We start from the raw sequence: 14,593 nt of genomic DNA on the forward strand, positions 1-14,593 counted from the left end.
ACTAGTCTTTCTCTAAACTCCACATTGTCTTTTGGAGAACCTTACTCAGACTAAAACACGTTCATCCAAACTACAGGAGTGAACCTGACTGATGAACCTCACCACATCCAGTGGCCATTTGCTTCCAAGTATTTCACAAGACCTGAGCAGACACCTCTGTTCACGTTTCCTGTGTCCTGTAGCTGGGTAACACAAGTAACACATTTTCTTAAAGCTACCTGCTGATCTTTGGACAAGGATTTATTCTACTGCAGTAAGACAGTTGAAGGTACAGGAGCACCATTCTTTAGCCCCCCTAAACTCATGTTAAATCCTGGGTTGCCTTGGAGAGCCTGTCGTACAAGAGCAGGGTGAGAAGGGGTCTGGTTGTCTCATTTCCCTGGTGCTCGGGGGGTCAGATCTGGTATATGACAAGAAGCAAACCAACCATCAGAGGAGCTGTTCTGTAGCCTGTGGTACAGGAATGTTTCCTGATGCCCAAATGGATCAGCTGTGGGGGCATCATCTGGAAAAAGCCAGTTGGTGATTCCCGGGGCTTCTCTAAGGCGGATCAGTGTGTGTGCCTGTTCCCCTCCTGCAGGCAGAATCTTTCCAGCTACTCTCCCTGAAATCCTCCCTCCAGCCACCATGTGCAGCGCGGGTGGGGGGGTGCTGCACTGAGCCCCCGCAGCGGGCCGTGCCATGCTGGGCTGTGCCGTGCAGCACTGGTGCCTGCGGCCTGGCCGGGCGGCTTTGGGAAGAGGGGGCTTGCAGGAGGCTAACGCCCGGCTGGGCTCCCCGCGGGTCCTCCCCTGCGGGAGCGCTGCCCTGGTGCGATTCCCTCTCTCGCCTCTGCCTGTCGTTCCCCTCCTGTTGCTAGACTGTCGCCTGGCTCCTGCCTCTTGACGTTCATCCTTGCAGATCACTTCTGACTTACGAAGTTCCTTTGGGTTGTGCTGGTGCGTTCCAGCTCTGTACTCACCCCAGGCCCGACACACGCCTTCTCGTCTTGCTTCTGAAGCTGTTGGGAGTATGTAGTGCTGAACTCAACACCCAACACACTGGGGCCTGCAGGCAGCGTCTTTCTGTGCAAGCCACCCCTGGCCAGTCTTTTTTGGGTTATTTTCTAAGTATGTGTCACACCATACAGGTCGTGCTTGGTAAGCAAGGCTGGGATTGTCCCACAGGATGGCATCGGGCCATACCTGCAGTTCAGCTCTCACAGAACCATCCGGGTTGGAAAAGCCCTTGCAGCTCCTCCAGCCCAACCATGACCCTCCCCCTGACCCTTCCCAACTCCCCCAGATCCCTCAGCGCTGGCTCAGCCCGACTCTTCAACCCCTCCAGGGATCCCGGGGACTCCCCCCTGCCCTGGGCAGCCCATTCCAACGCCCGACAGCCCCTTCTGCACAGAAATCCTTCCTCAGAGCCAGCCTGACCCTGCCCTGGGCAGCTTGAGGCCATTCCCTCGGGGCCTGGCGCTGGGGCCTTGGCTCCAGAGACTCATCCCCCCTCTCTGCCCCGTCCTGGCAGGGAGTTGCAGAGGGCCAGGAGGTCTCCCCTCAGCCTCCTCTTCTCCAGACTGAACCCCCCACTAAAGACTAAACCCTCCTTACTGCTCCCTTCCGATCCATTTTGCCAGCTGCTTGCCTTGAACAAAACCAGCCCCGCCTGCGGCTGGTGATGCCCGCGCTGACCCCGCGCCCCCCCGTTGGACATTTACGGGGCCGCCGTCGCGCAGACCCCGCGGGCAGGAGGCGCCGAAAGCGGCTGCCAAACCCTCTGGGCGTCCCCAGGCCCAGCCCGGGGCACACCGGGGCCGCCCCGCCGTGGCGGGGGGGTGTCGGCCCGGGGGCTGGGCAGGCCGGTCCTCCCAGGCGAGAGGGGGCGAAGGCGGCGCCCGGCCCCTTCCGGCGGCCGCTCTGGGCCGCGCTCTCGCTGGTCGGGGCCGCCTGAGCCCTCGCGGCTGCCGTCGGGGCGCGCGTGCGCTCGGGGGCGCGCGGGGCGGCGGGCACGCGGCGGCGGCGGCGGCGGCGGCGGGCCGGCACCATGGCGGACTACCTCATCAGCGGCGGCACCGGCTACGTGCCCGACGACGGGCTGACGGCGCAGCAGCTCTTCAGCTGCGGCGATGGGCTCACCTACAAGTGAGTGGGGCCGGGGCGGGGGCCGGGACACCGGGGACACGGACGCACACCGGGGACACGCGCACACACACACACCGGGGGCGCGGGGCCGGGGCGCGGTCGCTGACGCGTCTCCCCTCGTTTTTCCCCGCGCCCTCAGCGATTTCCTCATCCTCCCGGGGTACATCGACTTCACGGCGGACCAGGTGGTGAGTGGCCGGGGCGGGGGTTGGGGCGGGGGGCTGGCGCCGGGGCCGCCGCTGACCCCCCCCCCCGCCCCCCGGCCTCCTCCTTCCGTCCCTCCCCGCCAGGACCTGACCTCGGCGCTGACCAAGAGGATCACCCTGAAAACCCCGCTGGTCTCTTCCCCCATGGACACGGTCACCGAGGCCGGCATGGCCATCGCCATGGCGGTGAGTGCGGCCCCGCGCCCCTCCCGCCCTCACCGGGATGGCGGGGCGCCGGGAGATGCCTTTCCCCGGGGCCGTTCCGGGGGGGTCACATCAATGCTCCAGACACACTCTCCCCCCACCCCGCAGCCCCTTCAGGGTGCAGACGTGTCCCCCGGGCTTACCCCGGTCCCCCCGGAGGCAGCGGGCAGTCGCCCCACCTTTCCTCCCCCCAGGCTCCCCCCGGAGTGGCGGGGCCGGTCCAGCTCTCCGTGCCCAGCCGCTGGACCGGCCCCGGTGCTTCACGGGGTGATTTTTGCAGCCATTTCCAGCCGCCTTTGTGTTACCAGCTCACCGGGGGAATTGGCTTCATCCACCACAACTGCACCCCGGAGTTCCAGGCCAACGAAGTGCGGAAGGTGAAGGTGAGCCCCGGGGTTCGGCCCTGCCGAAGGAGCCGTGGGACCGTTAAAAACGTGCCGGATCTGGGTGTTTCGGAGGGGCAGCGCCGCCGAGCTGGCCCCTACAAAACCTCTGGTTGTGCGTTAGGCGCTCTCCGCACCCAGCCGGCGATTCGCCAACCACCAGGCCTCCTGGTGTGGGAATATTCCCTTCAACTTCGGGAAGGAGGGTTAGCCTGGGCGCTCCTGGGAATGTAACGCTACTTGGGCGAGCCTTGGTGCTGGTTTGGGGGTCATCCTGGCGGGGAGCACGTGGCCAGGCCGGGTGGTTGTTGGTCTTTGTGAGCAGCCACGGTAGCCACCGGGCTCGCGTCCGGCTTCTGCTCGGTCTGGCAGTGCCGCTCAGCCTGGCTGCTCAATCTGCTTCTTGCCAGAAATACGAGCAAGGATTCATCACAGACCCCGTGGTGCTGAGCCCCAACGACCGAGTACGAGATGTGTTTGAAGCAAAAGCTCGTCACGGATTCTGTGGGATTCCCATCACGGACAATGGGAAGATGGGGGGCAAACTGGTTGGGATCATCTCGTCTCGAGATATTGATTTCCTCAAAGAGTCGGAGCACGACTTGCCTCTCGGCGAGGTGAGAAGGGGAAGCGGCGTGGCTGGTGCTGAGGAGAAGGGCGAGTGCGTGGCCGAGGACGTGGCGCGGGAGGGAGCAGCCCCACGTCTTTATTTCCAGGGGAGAGCGTCTCGCTGGCTGACGCTCTTGCTGCGACTCCTGCAGTGCAGATACGAGGGAGTGGCCGTGCTGTTGGCGTGACTCCTGCTGCCGGGTTATCTTGCGGTGTTGGGAAGCCATCCTCTCCACAGCTGGTGCTCTCCCCGCGTTCAGTAATTAATTCCTGCTGTGGTCCCACGTAACGCGCCGGTGCTGTAGCAGCTGCGTTGTGCCCAGCGAGCCCTCCCCGAGTGCTGACCGTCCTTTTCAGGACTGCCTTGTCCTTTTATCTAGGCTACTTGCTCTTTAAAATAACCCCCCTCAACTTGGAGACTCTCAGTTCAGCCTTTGTGATGCTGCGCTGTCGAACTCCCCTGGTGCAGGAGAATGTTCTCTGCGATGCCGATGTCGATCCCTGTTAGTTCTGGTGCTCCTGTTACACCAGCTGTGTAACCGTAGCTCTGCGGCGCTGTCAGGTTACACCACCGGTGCCTCTCGGCCAGGCTCTGCTCTTGACTCATGACTATTTTTAGCTGTTACTGACCAAACCTGCTATCACATGCTCATCCCTGTTTGGTTTGAAATCGCCTATAAATACCTGTAACGAGAATCTTAAACCAGGAGTAGGTTATAAAAGGGCACATGGCCCTTTGAAGCCATGCTGGTCCATTCAGAGGAGCCACATAAGTATCTCCTCTCATTTTTTACGTGCATCCTTCAGCGCTGCGGAGTTGGAAGCTCGCTGCTGTTAGCGTTTGGTGCTTGCCTCTGTCACCAGGCAAGGCCAGGGAAGGGAATGGTCTAGATCTCCCCCCACTCTCCATCCAGCAGCCCTCTTGCTGGTCGTTGCCATCCAGTTAAACACAGAGGTCTCCTGTAGCTCGGGAAGCTCCTGGATCCCACAGGCTCAGGGAGTGTGTCGGGATATGTCTGTGAGTCCTGAGGCTTCTCCTGAAACGTGGGTTCTGTCAGTGACAAGATTTTGGGTGGATGCAGGCAGGGCGAACTTCCTTCCTGATGCGAAATGTCTGTTTTTAGGGTATAACTAACTAAAATGTTCCCTCTTTTCCATGTTGTACGCAACTAATCTACCTTCCTCGAGGGTTAGAGTATTCCCTTTTCATTTTGCCTGGCCTTCTGGAGTAACCTTTCATGAGAATGTCCTACGTCAATTTTGTGGTCGCAGAATGCTGCGGGTGGGAGGGGACCTTGAGGTCCCTTGTCAAGCCTTCTGCTTGGGGCGCGTTCAGCTGGGGCAGGGTGCGTGGGGCTGTGTCTGTGTCACCAAGGATGGAGAGATTTCACCGCCTCCCTGGGCTGCTCTCCCAGTGTCTGACCACTGTCACGGTGAAAGGTTTTTTCTGCATACCACGTCAGATGTTCCTGTGTTCCAGCTTATGTCCGTTGCCCCTTGCCTATCGGCTGTGTTTTAGTGCTTGTTTGTCAAGAGCGAGCGTGGGTGAGCGGGTTTGTTTGAAGTGATTCCTTTGCCCCGTTGACCTTGCCTGCAGCAGTGCCCTTCCAGAGCCTGGCTGCTGGGGATTGCTCCCTGAAAGTGAGCTTGGGGGTAGCGTTTCTGCCAGAACAACAGGGGACTCTGGAGGTATCTCCAGCCCTTATTTCTCTGCGCTCTATTAAAAGGGAGGGCTGTTTGGGTGACATCCCAAACAAGTATCATCTGAGAGTCATCCCTTGCTTCTAGGTGCTCTCCCTCGGGGTGCTGAGGCCTTCTGCCGTCTCCTGTTTTCACTACACTGATGGGCTCGGGGGCTGATGGCTGGTGCTTGCACGGGGACAGCACATTGGAGGCTGTTCTGTGTGTTCCTGGAGGCGTGTTGCTGTGCTGTGGGCTCCTTTGTCTGTGGAGCACTCCCACGCAGCTGCTGCGGAGCATTTCACGTGGGCAGGGGGGGTTCAGTATTTTCAGATCAGTGCGAGGGAGTTCTTGTGACTTTTTATCTTCTCCCTCCCACTAGATTATGACAAAGCGGGAGGATCTTGTCGTGGCCCCGGCTGGCGTAATGTTGAAAGAAGCAAATGAAATTCTGCAAAGGAGTAAAAAAGGTACCTGCGAACGTCTGCGACGCGAGGGAGAGCTGTGGGAGCGCTGGGCCGGGAGCAGCAGCGGGCGAATGTGGGCACGCGTCCGTGTGTGGGTGGATCAGGGGAGGGCTGTGTTCCAGCACGAGGAGAGGACAGCGAGCAGAGAGTGCCTGCAGCTCTCTGCCAGGGTACAGAGTTTACGTGTGTTCATCTCAAATCTGTTGGAAGCTGAGGGATTTTTGGCAGCCCAGGAGCTGAAGAGCGCCTGGATGTCCAGCCACACCTCTTCAGTTTTCTGTCCTGGCCTTCACATTTTGCCACTCGGTTCAGCTCTGTTAGGGTTTGGTAGTTTGACTTTTGACATAGTGTCATGGGTCTAATTATTGAAAAAGATGCACTTTTTGTATGGTCAGCATGAAAATACTGAGGCCTCCTCTGGTACTGCAGATTCCTTGCTCTGTATCTTGAGGTGGCATCTGTGGCCAAGCAAGATTTGGTTACACACCTCTTAGAGTCTCCGCCTTGTACCAGTTGCTGCCTGCCTGATGCTCCTGGTCTGCCGCACCGCTCCGGGCTAATGCCTGTCTCCTGCAGAAACCCGCAGTGATGTTCTTTCTGTTCTTTTCAAGGCAAGCTGCCAATTGTTAATGAAGATGACGAGCTGGTGGCTATAATTGCCCGCACCGATCTCAAGAAAAACCGGGACTACCCTCTGGCTTCTAAGGATTCCAAGAAGCAGCTGCTCTGTGGTGCCGCTATCGGGACCCACGAAGATGACAAGTATCGGCTGGACCTCCTGGTGCAGGCTGGCGTGGACGCGGTGGTGCTGGTGAGGCACCCACAGGCGTCACGTTGGCCTGGAGGGGTTGGGTGGGCGGAGGATCCCGTTTGAAGGAATCTCTTTGGCAGTGGGGCAGCAGCGTGGCACTTACTGTCCTCGTTACAGGCCCTTTTTTTGTTAGAATAAGGCAGTTTATTGACTTCTTGGTCTTGTTCGGGTCAAGTAAGAGGGATTTCTCTTGCCTGGGAACTCATTTGACCTCAAGGGAGTATGTAGGCTGAGAAGAGAAAAATTGTCTGTTCACACAGAATCTTCTGTGTGAATCTGGTTTGTATGAGCACTGGCGTGGCCAGCAGGGACAGAGAAGGGTTCTGACCACTGTGCTCGGCACTGGTGAGGCCGCACCTTGATGAGTGGGTTCAGTTTTGGGCCCCTCACCCCAAAAAGGCCATTGAATGACTCGAGCGTGGCCAGAGAAGGGCAACGGAGCTGGGGCAGGGTCTGGAGCACAGGTCTGCTGGGGAGCGGCTGGGGGAACTGGGGGGGTTCAGTCTGGAGCAGAGGAGGCTGAGGGGAGACCTCCTGGCCCTCTGCAACTCCCTGCCAGGAGGGGGCGGAGAGGGGGGATGAGTCTCTGGAGCCAAGGAGCCAGCGCCAGGCCCCGAGGGAATGGCCTCAAGCTGCCCAGGGCAGGGTCAGGCTGGCTCTGAGGAAGGATTTCTGTGCAGAAGGGGCTGTTGGGCGTTGGAATGGGCTGCCCAGGGCAGGGGGGAGTCCCCGGGATCCCTGGAGGGGTTGAAGAGTCGGGCTGAGCCAGCGCTGAGGGATCTGGGGGAGTTGGGAACGGTCAGGGGGAGGTCAGTGGTTGGGCTGGAGGAGCTGCAAGGGCTTTTCCAACCCAGATGATTCTGTGTTTTCTACAAACGCTTCTTGCAGTCTGCTGCCATTGTCTCTGATGTTTTTAACTAGTTTTGACTATTTGGCTTTCGAGTTTCCCTTCAGCTCTTTGGTGTTTGTTACTGTCTTACCCTGATGTTCAGGAGTGGTCAGCCCAGAGCTGCTCTGCTCGTCTCCCCTTCTGACCTTTCGGGCACGGCCGTCACCGCCTGTATTTACACGTTGTTTTCTCATCGATTGTTAGCTTGCCAGCCCACGGTGCTCCGAGGGCAGGGCTGAGCTGCATTGCAGCTGGAAATGTTTAACAGACACCGTGAGCTGGCCGGGTCACGGAGACCAGCGGGGCCTGAGCACTTGGTGGTCGGCATCTGGTATTTCAGCTGCTCTGTGCAGCAGGGAGAGGCACATCCCCCCGCCAGCCCTGCTGGGTTTCACAAGCAGCATTCACCATTTCACTTGTAGTTTGAGACAGGCCTGACAGCGTCCTGGTGGTAGAGCCACCTGGTTCTTACCACAGCCAGATGTGCTGCTTGTTGCCTACTGTAGAAGCCACAGGATTCAAACCTGAAGGATATTCCTGAAGTCTTCACGATAAACTGCCTTGCATAGGGAAAGTACATTAGTGTCTTGGCAGCAGGTTTTTCTCCGGCTCTGTGCTCAGTTTGGGGAGTCATTTTGGCCACTTAGCCAGCTTAGCAGACCCCAGTAAGCAGAGTGAAGATCTGAGGCTCTTCCGGAGCCGTGTTTGTAATCTTCTGCAGAAATTGTGGTTGGAATTGGTTTTCTTTTTGTTGCAGGATTCCTCTCAGGGGAACTCCATCTTCCAGATCAATATGATAAAATATATTAAGGAGAAATATCCCAACCTACAAGTTATTGGAGGAAACGGTAGGCATGTGTTGAAGACTGTTCTTGTCTTTAAATTACATTTGTTGCTTAGGCGTAGAGGGAGCTGCAGGGATGCGAATGAAACAGTCGTCTTGGTAAATGTCTGTGAACTTAAAATGGTTTCCTCTGGCCTGTGGAACAGAGCAAGAGCACTCTGCAGATACAGGGCAGTACCCTGCTGCTGCCACAGATGCAAATATTTTGAAATCTTTATTCTGCAGCACAGCGCGCTACAGTCCTCTGTAGCCTGTCACACGTTAGCTTCTTTTACACACCAGTTTAAAATTTTGGATGATAATAATACTAACAACGAACGTTGCTCAGTGTGGCAATGTAATGGAAATTTCCCCTGCCTCTTGGCAGCAGAGTTCAGCAGTCCTTGTCTTTACCTGGCTGGTGTGTTACTGGTGCTGCTGTTAGCCTGTGCTCTGCCCTCCCTGCCTGGTGTGGCCCAAAGAGCACTTGGCACCACGCGGTGACCTCTGCTAGCTCAGCCTTTGGCTGTAAGTGTGTTGCAGAGTAGCCTAAAGGACCAGTGTGTCACCTCACCCACTGGGGACAGCTGGGACAGAAACTCACGGCTGCTTTTGCAGATGGGCCTGGTAGCAGTGGCCAGCCAGGCCTGGCTCTGACCCTGGGGATGTTTGCAGCCACGGGGGAAGCACCAGGGCAGAGCAGGCGCGTGCAGATCTGTTTGTCTCTCTTCAAACCAGTTTCTGCTCCCCACAGTTGTGACTGCTGCTCAGGCCAAGAACCTCATTGACGCAGGGGTCGATGCCCTGAGAGTCGGGATGGGCAGTGGCTCCATCTGCATCACGCAGGAAGGTGAGAGAGATCAGCCATCTCCTAAACAGGCTGGAGACATCCGTTTAATAGAGATTCCCTGATGAAAAGCAGCGTAGCCGGGATGGACTTCTCCCGTTATAAGGGCAGTGTCCAACAGCAAGCCATCTTTCACTCCCTTCGTCCAGGACGTTCTCATCACCTGGGTCAAACCTTTTGGGGTGGCAGCAGCAGCAAAGGCATTTCCCAGTACTGACCAAGACTGAGTAGAGCAGCTGTGGCACGCGTGGCTTTGCCCGAGGAGCTGCTGGCTTGGTGTGGGATGGGGCTGGCGGGCAGCTCTGCATGGAGAGAGGGGCTGGACGGGTGGAGTGCACCGGGCTGTCTGCGCTCCCCTTCCCTCTGGCAGCAGTGTGCGTGATGCTTGAGTATTGATCTGCTGGGCTCGATGCCTTTCTGCAATTTTCCAGGCCGAAATGGGATTTCTGGCTTTGTCTCTGCCGTTAGCTGGAGCTTGTGTGGTGCACAGGCTGTGAAACCCCCAGCTAAAAGGCGGAGAGGGGCATCCCCAGGGCCTGGAGAAAGGCTGCCTTGAGGACAGGCTTAGTCCTCACGTTCTGAACCTGGCAGGTGAGGTGCAGAGAGATGGAGCAAGGCCCTGCAGCCCACGAACACAGCCCCTCTCTGCTTCGCCTCTTGGTCCCCTTGCCAGGGGAGGCAGCAAGAGCGTAGCTGATGGCTGAAGGCGCCGCGTTAGCTCTGCCGATCCCAGCGCGGAGCTCTCGAGCAGCCCTGGACCTGGGCTGTGTTCCTGCTTTGCCTGCCACTGGCTGCGGGGGACAGTCTGCCTCGGGTGACCTTTGTAGGGAGGTTGTGGTGTCCTTGGGCTGACGCTTCCGTAGCCAGAGCAGAACCAGGACACGCGTGTCCTCCTCTGGCTCTGAGGCAGAGGGCACTCTCCCTTCTGCAGCGGGTGAAGGTCTCTAGAGGGTGCCTCTGCCGTGGGAAGTGGGGTTGGGTGCTGGTTTTGGGGAAGGAACAGAGCAGAGGTAGAATGTGGTGCTTCACAGGAGACAAGGTTGGAAACCTCTTAAGTGCAGATCTCCAGGTTTTTGTCCCCCTTAGGGCAAGAACTCCGGCTCTTTGGGTGAGGGGGGTCACCTCTCTGGATGGCCGCTGGGGTAGGGCAAGCATGTGCTGTGCACAGCCAGGCCTGGCTTGCTTGGGTCTGGCCTGTGGCTTGGCTCGGGCTAGGAAGGGTTTGCAAGGTCAGCTCTGTCCCACACCGTATGCTCTGCCTAGTAGCAGGTCACTGCTGGGGTCCTTTGTTCTGCTGCTGTTCTTCTGTCTCTAAAATGTGTGTGTTTGTTTTTGTTTAGCTGCTCCAAAGATCCCTCCAGACCTAAAGTCCCACAGCCCCAAATGCCCTTCTACTGTCACGGGCACCTATAGTAAGTCACTTGCCCTGTTCCCAACCCTAATTACGTGTCTTGAAGCAGGACCCTGATTTGGCTGCACATAGCCCTACTGCTTGTTTGAGAATAATTTAGCTGTAGATGCACTTGGGGTTTTGTGGCTTTGGATACTGGTTTTGAATCTGAAATGGAAGCTGAGAAGCCTTTCTGAATTCCTAAAGCAGGGTCTGAACTGTCAAAAGCTGAGGGCACTCAGGCCTGTCCACCCTCCACCCCAAAATCCCGGTTAGGAGCCTGACTGGGCTTTCTGACTGCATCTTCTGGATCTCCTAGCCGGGCACGCCCCAGCTGATCCAGTGCTGGGAGGTGATCCCAGAGCAGTCCTCAACCCCGCTCTGAATCTGAATGGTGGGGAGGTTGTGCACTGGCTAAGCTTTGCTGGAAGCTGCCTCCCCTGGGGTTACAGAGGGACGTAACTGCGTACGGCCTCCTCGCCAGCGTACCAGTACCACAGTGCCTTGGCACCTGCCCTACCAGGAGCACATCTTTCCCCACTGCTGCCTGCGGAGAGAAAGGATTTTTCCCCTGCCTAGCACAGGCTGCAGCATTGTCTGCTCTGTACTTCTCCAGTCGAGCAGCCACCCAAGCCAAGCCTTGGGTTTTGCCCTTTCTCCTAGTTCCGATGCGCCTCAAAGGGCAACAGGTTTCTGTTGGAAGATCCCGGTTTCTCTAGCAGATGATCTTGTAGGGCCACCCTTTGCAGATACACTAAAAAAAAAAAAAAAAGGCAAACCCTCACCCAGACCACTCGGCGTGTGTGTGTGCTCGGAACCCTGCTTTGGAAACCTCTGCTCAAGCTGTGGCACCGGGCGCTGGGACAGTCGGAACCGTGCGATGCTCCCAGGAGCCCTGAGCCAAGCTCTGCCTTAAAGGGCTGGTCTCCGTGGTTGCTGTGGTGAGGTTTCTGCAGGCCCCACACTGTCTGTGGCACAATCCCATAGACACTGGACTCTAGACCCTCCAAAATCAGGTGTTTCTCTCCACGGAACTCTTGCCTTGCAGCATTTTGCAGCCACAACGTGGCCTTTAGCAGTGCGGTACCAAGCGAGACCATCTCTTTAAGACTTACAGCATTCATGTTATAGCTGGCAGACTCTCCCTGGCTGGCTGAGCCCTAGCTTAACACCGAGTTTTGTTCGATTAAAATCAGTTCTTTCACAATCTCAGCCTGCAGTCTGGCTCCCCTCTCTCAGCAGCTGCTGCTGAGCCCTGGGAGCAGAGCAACTGCAAACTCCCGGCCTCGGCAAACCTCTGCCAGGGATGTGCGCTGCCAGGCAGCCTAAACCACACCTGGAGTTCACACTCCAAACTACTAATCCCGCATGGCCATAATCTTACCCGGTGTATCGGACTAACCACGACTGGAAAAAAGGCTTCCAGTTAATTGTGGGGAAGGGAAGCCTCCCTGAGAGCAGCTTATCTCAGCGTACTTGCATGCCTGCGGCTGACAAATGTGTTACAAGACGTGCCCTGTGCTTGTTTTCCCTCGCACAATGGGAAGCCTCTAACTGCTACCAACTGGGAAGAGCAGGTGAATCCAAAGCTAATATCTCCCTTCCTGTGGGGCAGCTAAACTTGACAGAATCCTTGCTACGTTGCAGGGCAGGAACATAAACTATTTCCTGTAAGCCATCAAATCATCCTGCCCTGTTTTCTTTTTCTATTGCTGCATGTTTGTGTGTGCGTGTGTGTGTGCAGATGTATATGTATAGATAAAAATATTATCTATATGTATATACATACATACCAGCTCTCTCCCAGCCAGCTGCCTTTCCATGCGAGAAGCACATCGTACAGCTGCTGGGTATACGGAGGAGGGGTCTGGCACCCCTAGGAGGGAGTGAGTGGAGGGCTGCTCTGAGAGGGGCTTTTGGAGTCCGCTCCGCTTCCTTCCTGAGCTCCCCACACGTCTGCTGTGCACCAGGACGAGCCGTGAGTCTCGGCTGATCCCAGGCATTTGGTCAAAGTCACCCCCACCCCAGTCCCAAGGTCACCCACAGCTTTTTGGAGTCGAGGGCTGTGAGGATGGATGTCCCAGCAGGCATCTCCTGGGCATCCGCTTCTCCTGCAACTCAGCCTCTAGGGAAGGAGCATCCAGGGATTTTTGCGTTCCCAAATGCTGGAGCATGTGTGTGCTGGAAGCCGAAAAGGGCCTGCTGGGGAAGGGGACGTGGTGCTGCGTGGAGCTGACCCTGTCTCTGCTCTCTTCCCCGCCTGCAGTGCTGGCGTGCGGCCGCCCCCAGGCCACGGCGGTGTACAAGGTGTCGGAATACGCCAGGAGGTTCGGCGTCCCCGTGATTGCAGACGGAGGGATCCAGACGGTTGGGCACATCGCAAAGGCCCTCGCACTCGGGGCCTCCACAGGTCAGCAGCGCAGTGGCTGGGTCGCGCACGTTGTAGGGAGTCTCCTGGGAAGGGTTTCCATACGCTCTCGGTACCTGCTGGGGGTACGAGGGGGGGGGTCTGCGCAGAGATCCTGAGGGTTTTGTGGCCACAGCCCTGCTGACACGCTGTTCTTGGTGATCTCTTGTGCCAGTGATGATGGGCTCTCTCCTGGCTGCCACCACGGAGGCCCCAGGCGAGTACTTCTTCTCGGATGGAATTAGGCTGAAGAAATACCGTGGCATGGGCTCGCTAGATGCCATGGACAAGAACCTGGGCAGCCAGAACCGGTATTTCAGGTAGGAGGTGGTGCTTTGGGAGGCAGCAGATCAAACTTTTGGGGCTTCTCTGCTTCACAAAATTCCTTAATTTGTGCTCCCATGCAGTGAGACGGACAAAATCAAAGTGGCCCAGGGGGTCTCCGGCGCAGTGCAGGACAAGGGCTCTATCCACAAATTCATTCCGTACCTGATTGCAGGGATCCAGCATTCCTGCCAGGATATTGGTGCCAAGAGCTTGACCCAAGTCCGGTGAGTCCTTCCCGTTGCTTGTGCTCTGGTTAGGGGACAGCGCTGCCCTTCGCAGTCCCCTTCGATGTGCGCAAGCTGTGGCCCTCTCCCCTCACCTCCGGTGAGCACTGCGTCAGATCTGCCAGCCCCAGGGATGCAGGAGCCTGGTCTCTGTGGTGTATTCAGCTGACTGGGCTTGAAATGTCGGCGTTACCTTATTCTGCCTGGCTCTTAGGAGCTTGGCAAAGATCATTCTGGCCGCGGCTGCAGGAACTTGTCCCTTGTCCCAGCTGCTCTGCACTGTCTTTCCTGGCCTCTGGCTGGCTTGTGACGGGTGTCCTTCCCCCGCAGAGCCATGATGTACTCGGGAGAGCTGAAGTTTGAGAAGAGGACGACGTCCGCCCAGGTGGAAGGAGGGGTGCACGGCCTCCACTCGTAAGTACTTCTGGCGGGACCCCCCATCTCGGCGGGGTGGGTGCTGGGGCCAGGTGGGTCAGTAAAAGGGCTCTGCTTTGCTGCTCCCCTCGCAGGTACGAGAAGCGCCTCTTCTGAGGAGGGTCCCCCTGTGTCTTGTCATCGTGCCACTCAGCCCTGTGCCACCCCGTGCGGGAGCTGCTCTTGCTGCAGAAGTGCCATTACTCTGTGGGCTGCCTGGAGCTCCCTGTGTCCCCTTGGCTGCTTCTTCACCACCCGGGAGGGGCCCACTTGCCGCCCAGGATCCTGGGCCGATGCCTGGAGCCTTGCACACGTTGGCCGTGTTTGGTTTACAATAAAAGAGGAAAATATGCGCAGTTGGTGTCAGCCCGGAGCCCCTCTTCTGTACTGCCCTTATTCTTCCTCCTGCACCCCTCAGGAGCAGCCTGTGGCTGCAGGAGGGACACTGTGTGTGTCTGAGGGGCGTGGGGAGGGGACGGGGCTGAGTGGGTAACACAGTGTAGGCTGTTTAAAAAACCCCACCGCCTCTGTGAGAGCAGAAGACAAGTGGCTGCAGGGCAAAAGCAAATGGATTTTACGGGGCAATTAGCCCCATGTCCAGGCCAGCTGCTGCAGGGACGAGCACACCCACCCCCACGGCCCTGGAAACGCTTAGTGCTGCGGCTGCTTACAGGCACCAGGCCCTTGGACACGTATTTTTCCCATTTTTTACCAATCTGCCTTTCTCCTTCCCTTCCCCTAAACATCCCCCACTGTCCCCCCAGCAGCTGCCCCGCAGCGGTGGTA

General features: G+C 57.7%; 1 protein-coding gene across 5 annotated transcripts; it reads left to right on the forward strand.

Moving 5' to 3' along the window:
- The first annotated feature begins 1,962 nt into the window (after nt 1-1,962).
- Nucleotides 1,963-14,154, forward strand: IMPDH2 (inosine monophosphate dehydrogenase 2). 5 transcript variants are annotated; one of them, XM_074914555.1, is made up of 15 exons: nt 1,964-2,126; nt 2,266-2,314; nt 2,417-2,518; nt 2,845-2,919; nt 3,330-3,536; nt 5,591-5,678; nt 6,287-6,486; nt 8,133-8,223; nt 8,953-9,048; nt 10,386-10,457; nt 12,702-12,845; nt 13,018-13,162; nt 13,250-13,393; nt 13,724-13,807; nt 13,903-14,152. In XM_074914555.1, the coding sequence occupies exons 1-15, from the start codon at nt 2,029-2,031 to the stop codon at nt 13,922-13,924; spliced, it is 1,617 nt and encodes a 538-aa protein (XP_074770656.1). In that variant the 5' UTR covers nt 1,964-2,028; the 3' UTR covers nt 13,925-14,152. The 5 variants fall into 5 exon arrangements, with proteins under 5 accessions (XP_074770658.1, XP_074770656.1, XP_074770659.1 ...); XM_074914557.1 differs by lacking the exon at nt 2,845-2,919 and having other exon boundaries at nt 1,963-2,126; nt 13,903-14,154; XM_074914558.1 differs by lacking the exon at nt 10,386-10,457 and having other exon boundaries at nt 1,965-2,126; nt 2,845-2,904; nt 13,903-14,151.
- Nucleotides 14,155-14,593: the final 439 nt, after the last annotated feature.

The sequence above is a fragment of the Athene noctua genome, chromosome 10, assembly GCF_965140245.1.
Source record: "Athene noctua chromosome 10, bAthNoc1.hap1.1, whole genome shotgun sequence".
Classification (NCBI taxonomy): domain Eukaryota; kingdom Metazoa; phylum Chordata; class Aves; order Strigiformes; family Strigidae; genus Athene; species Athene noctua.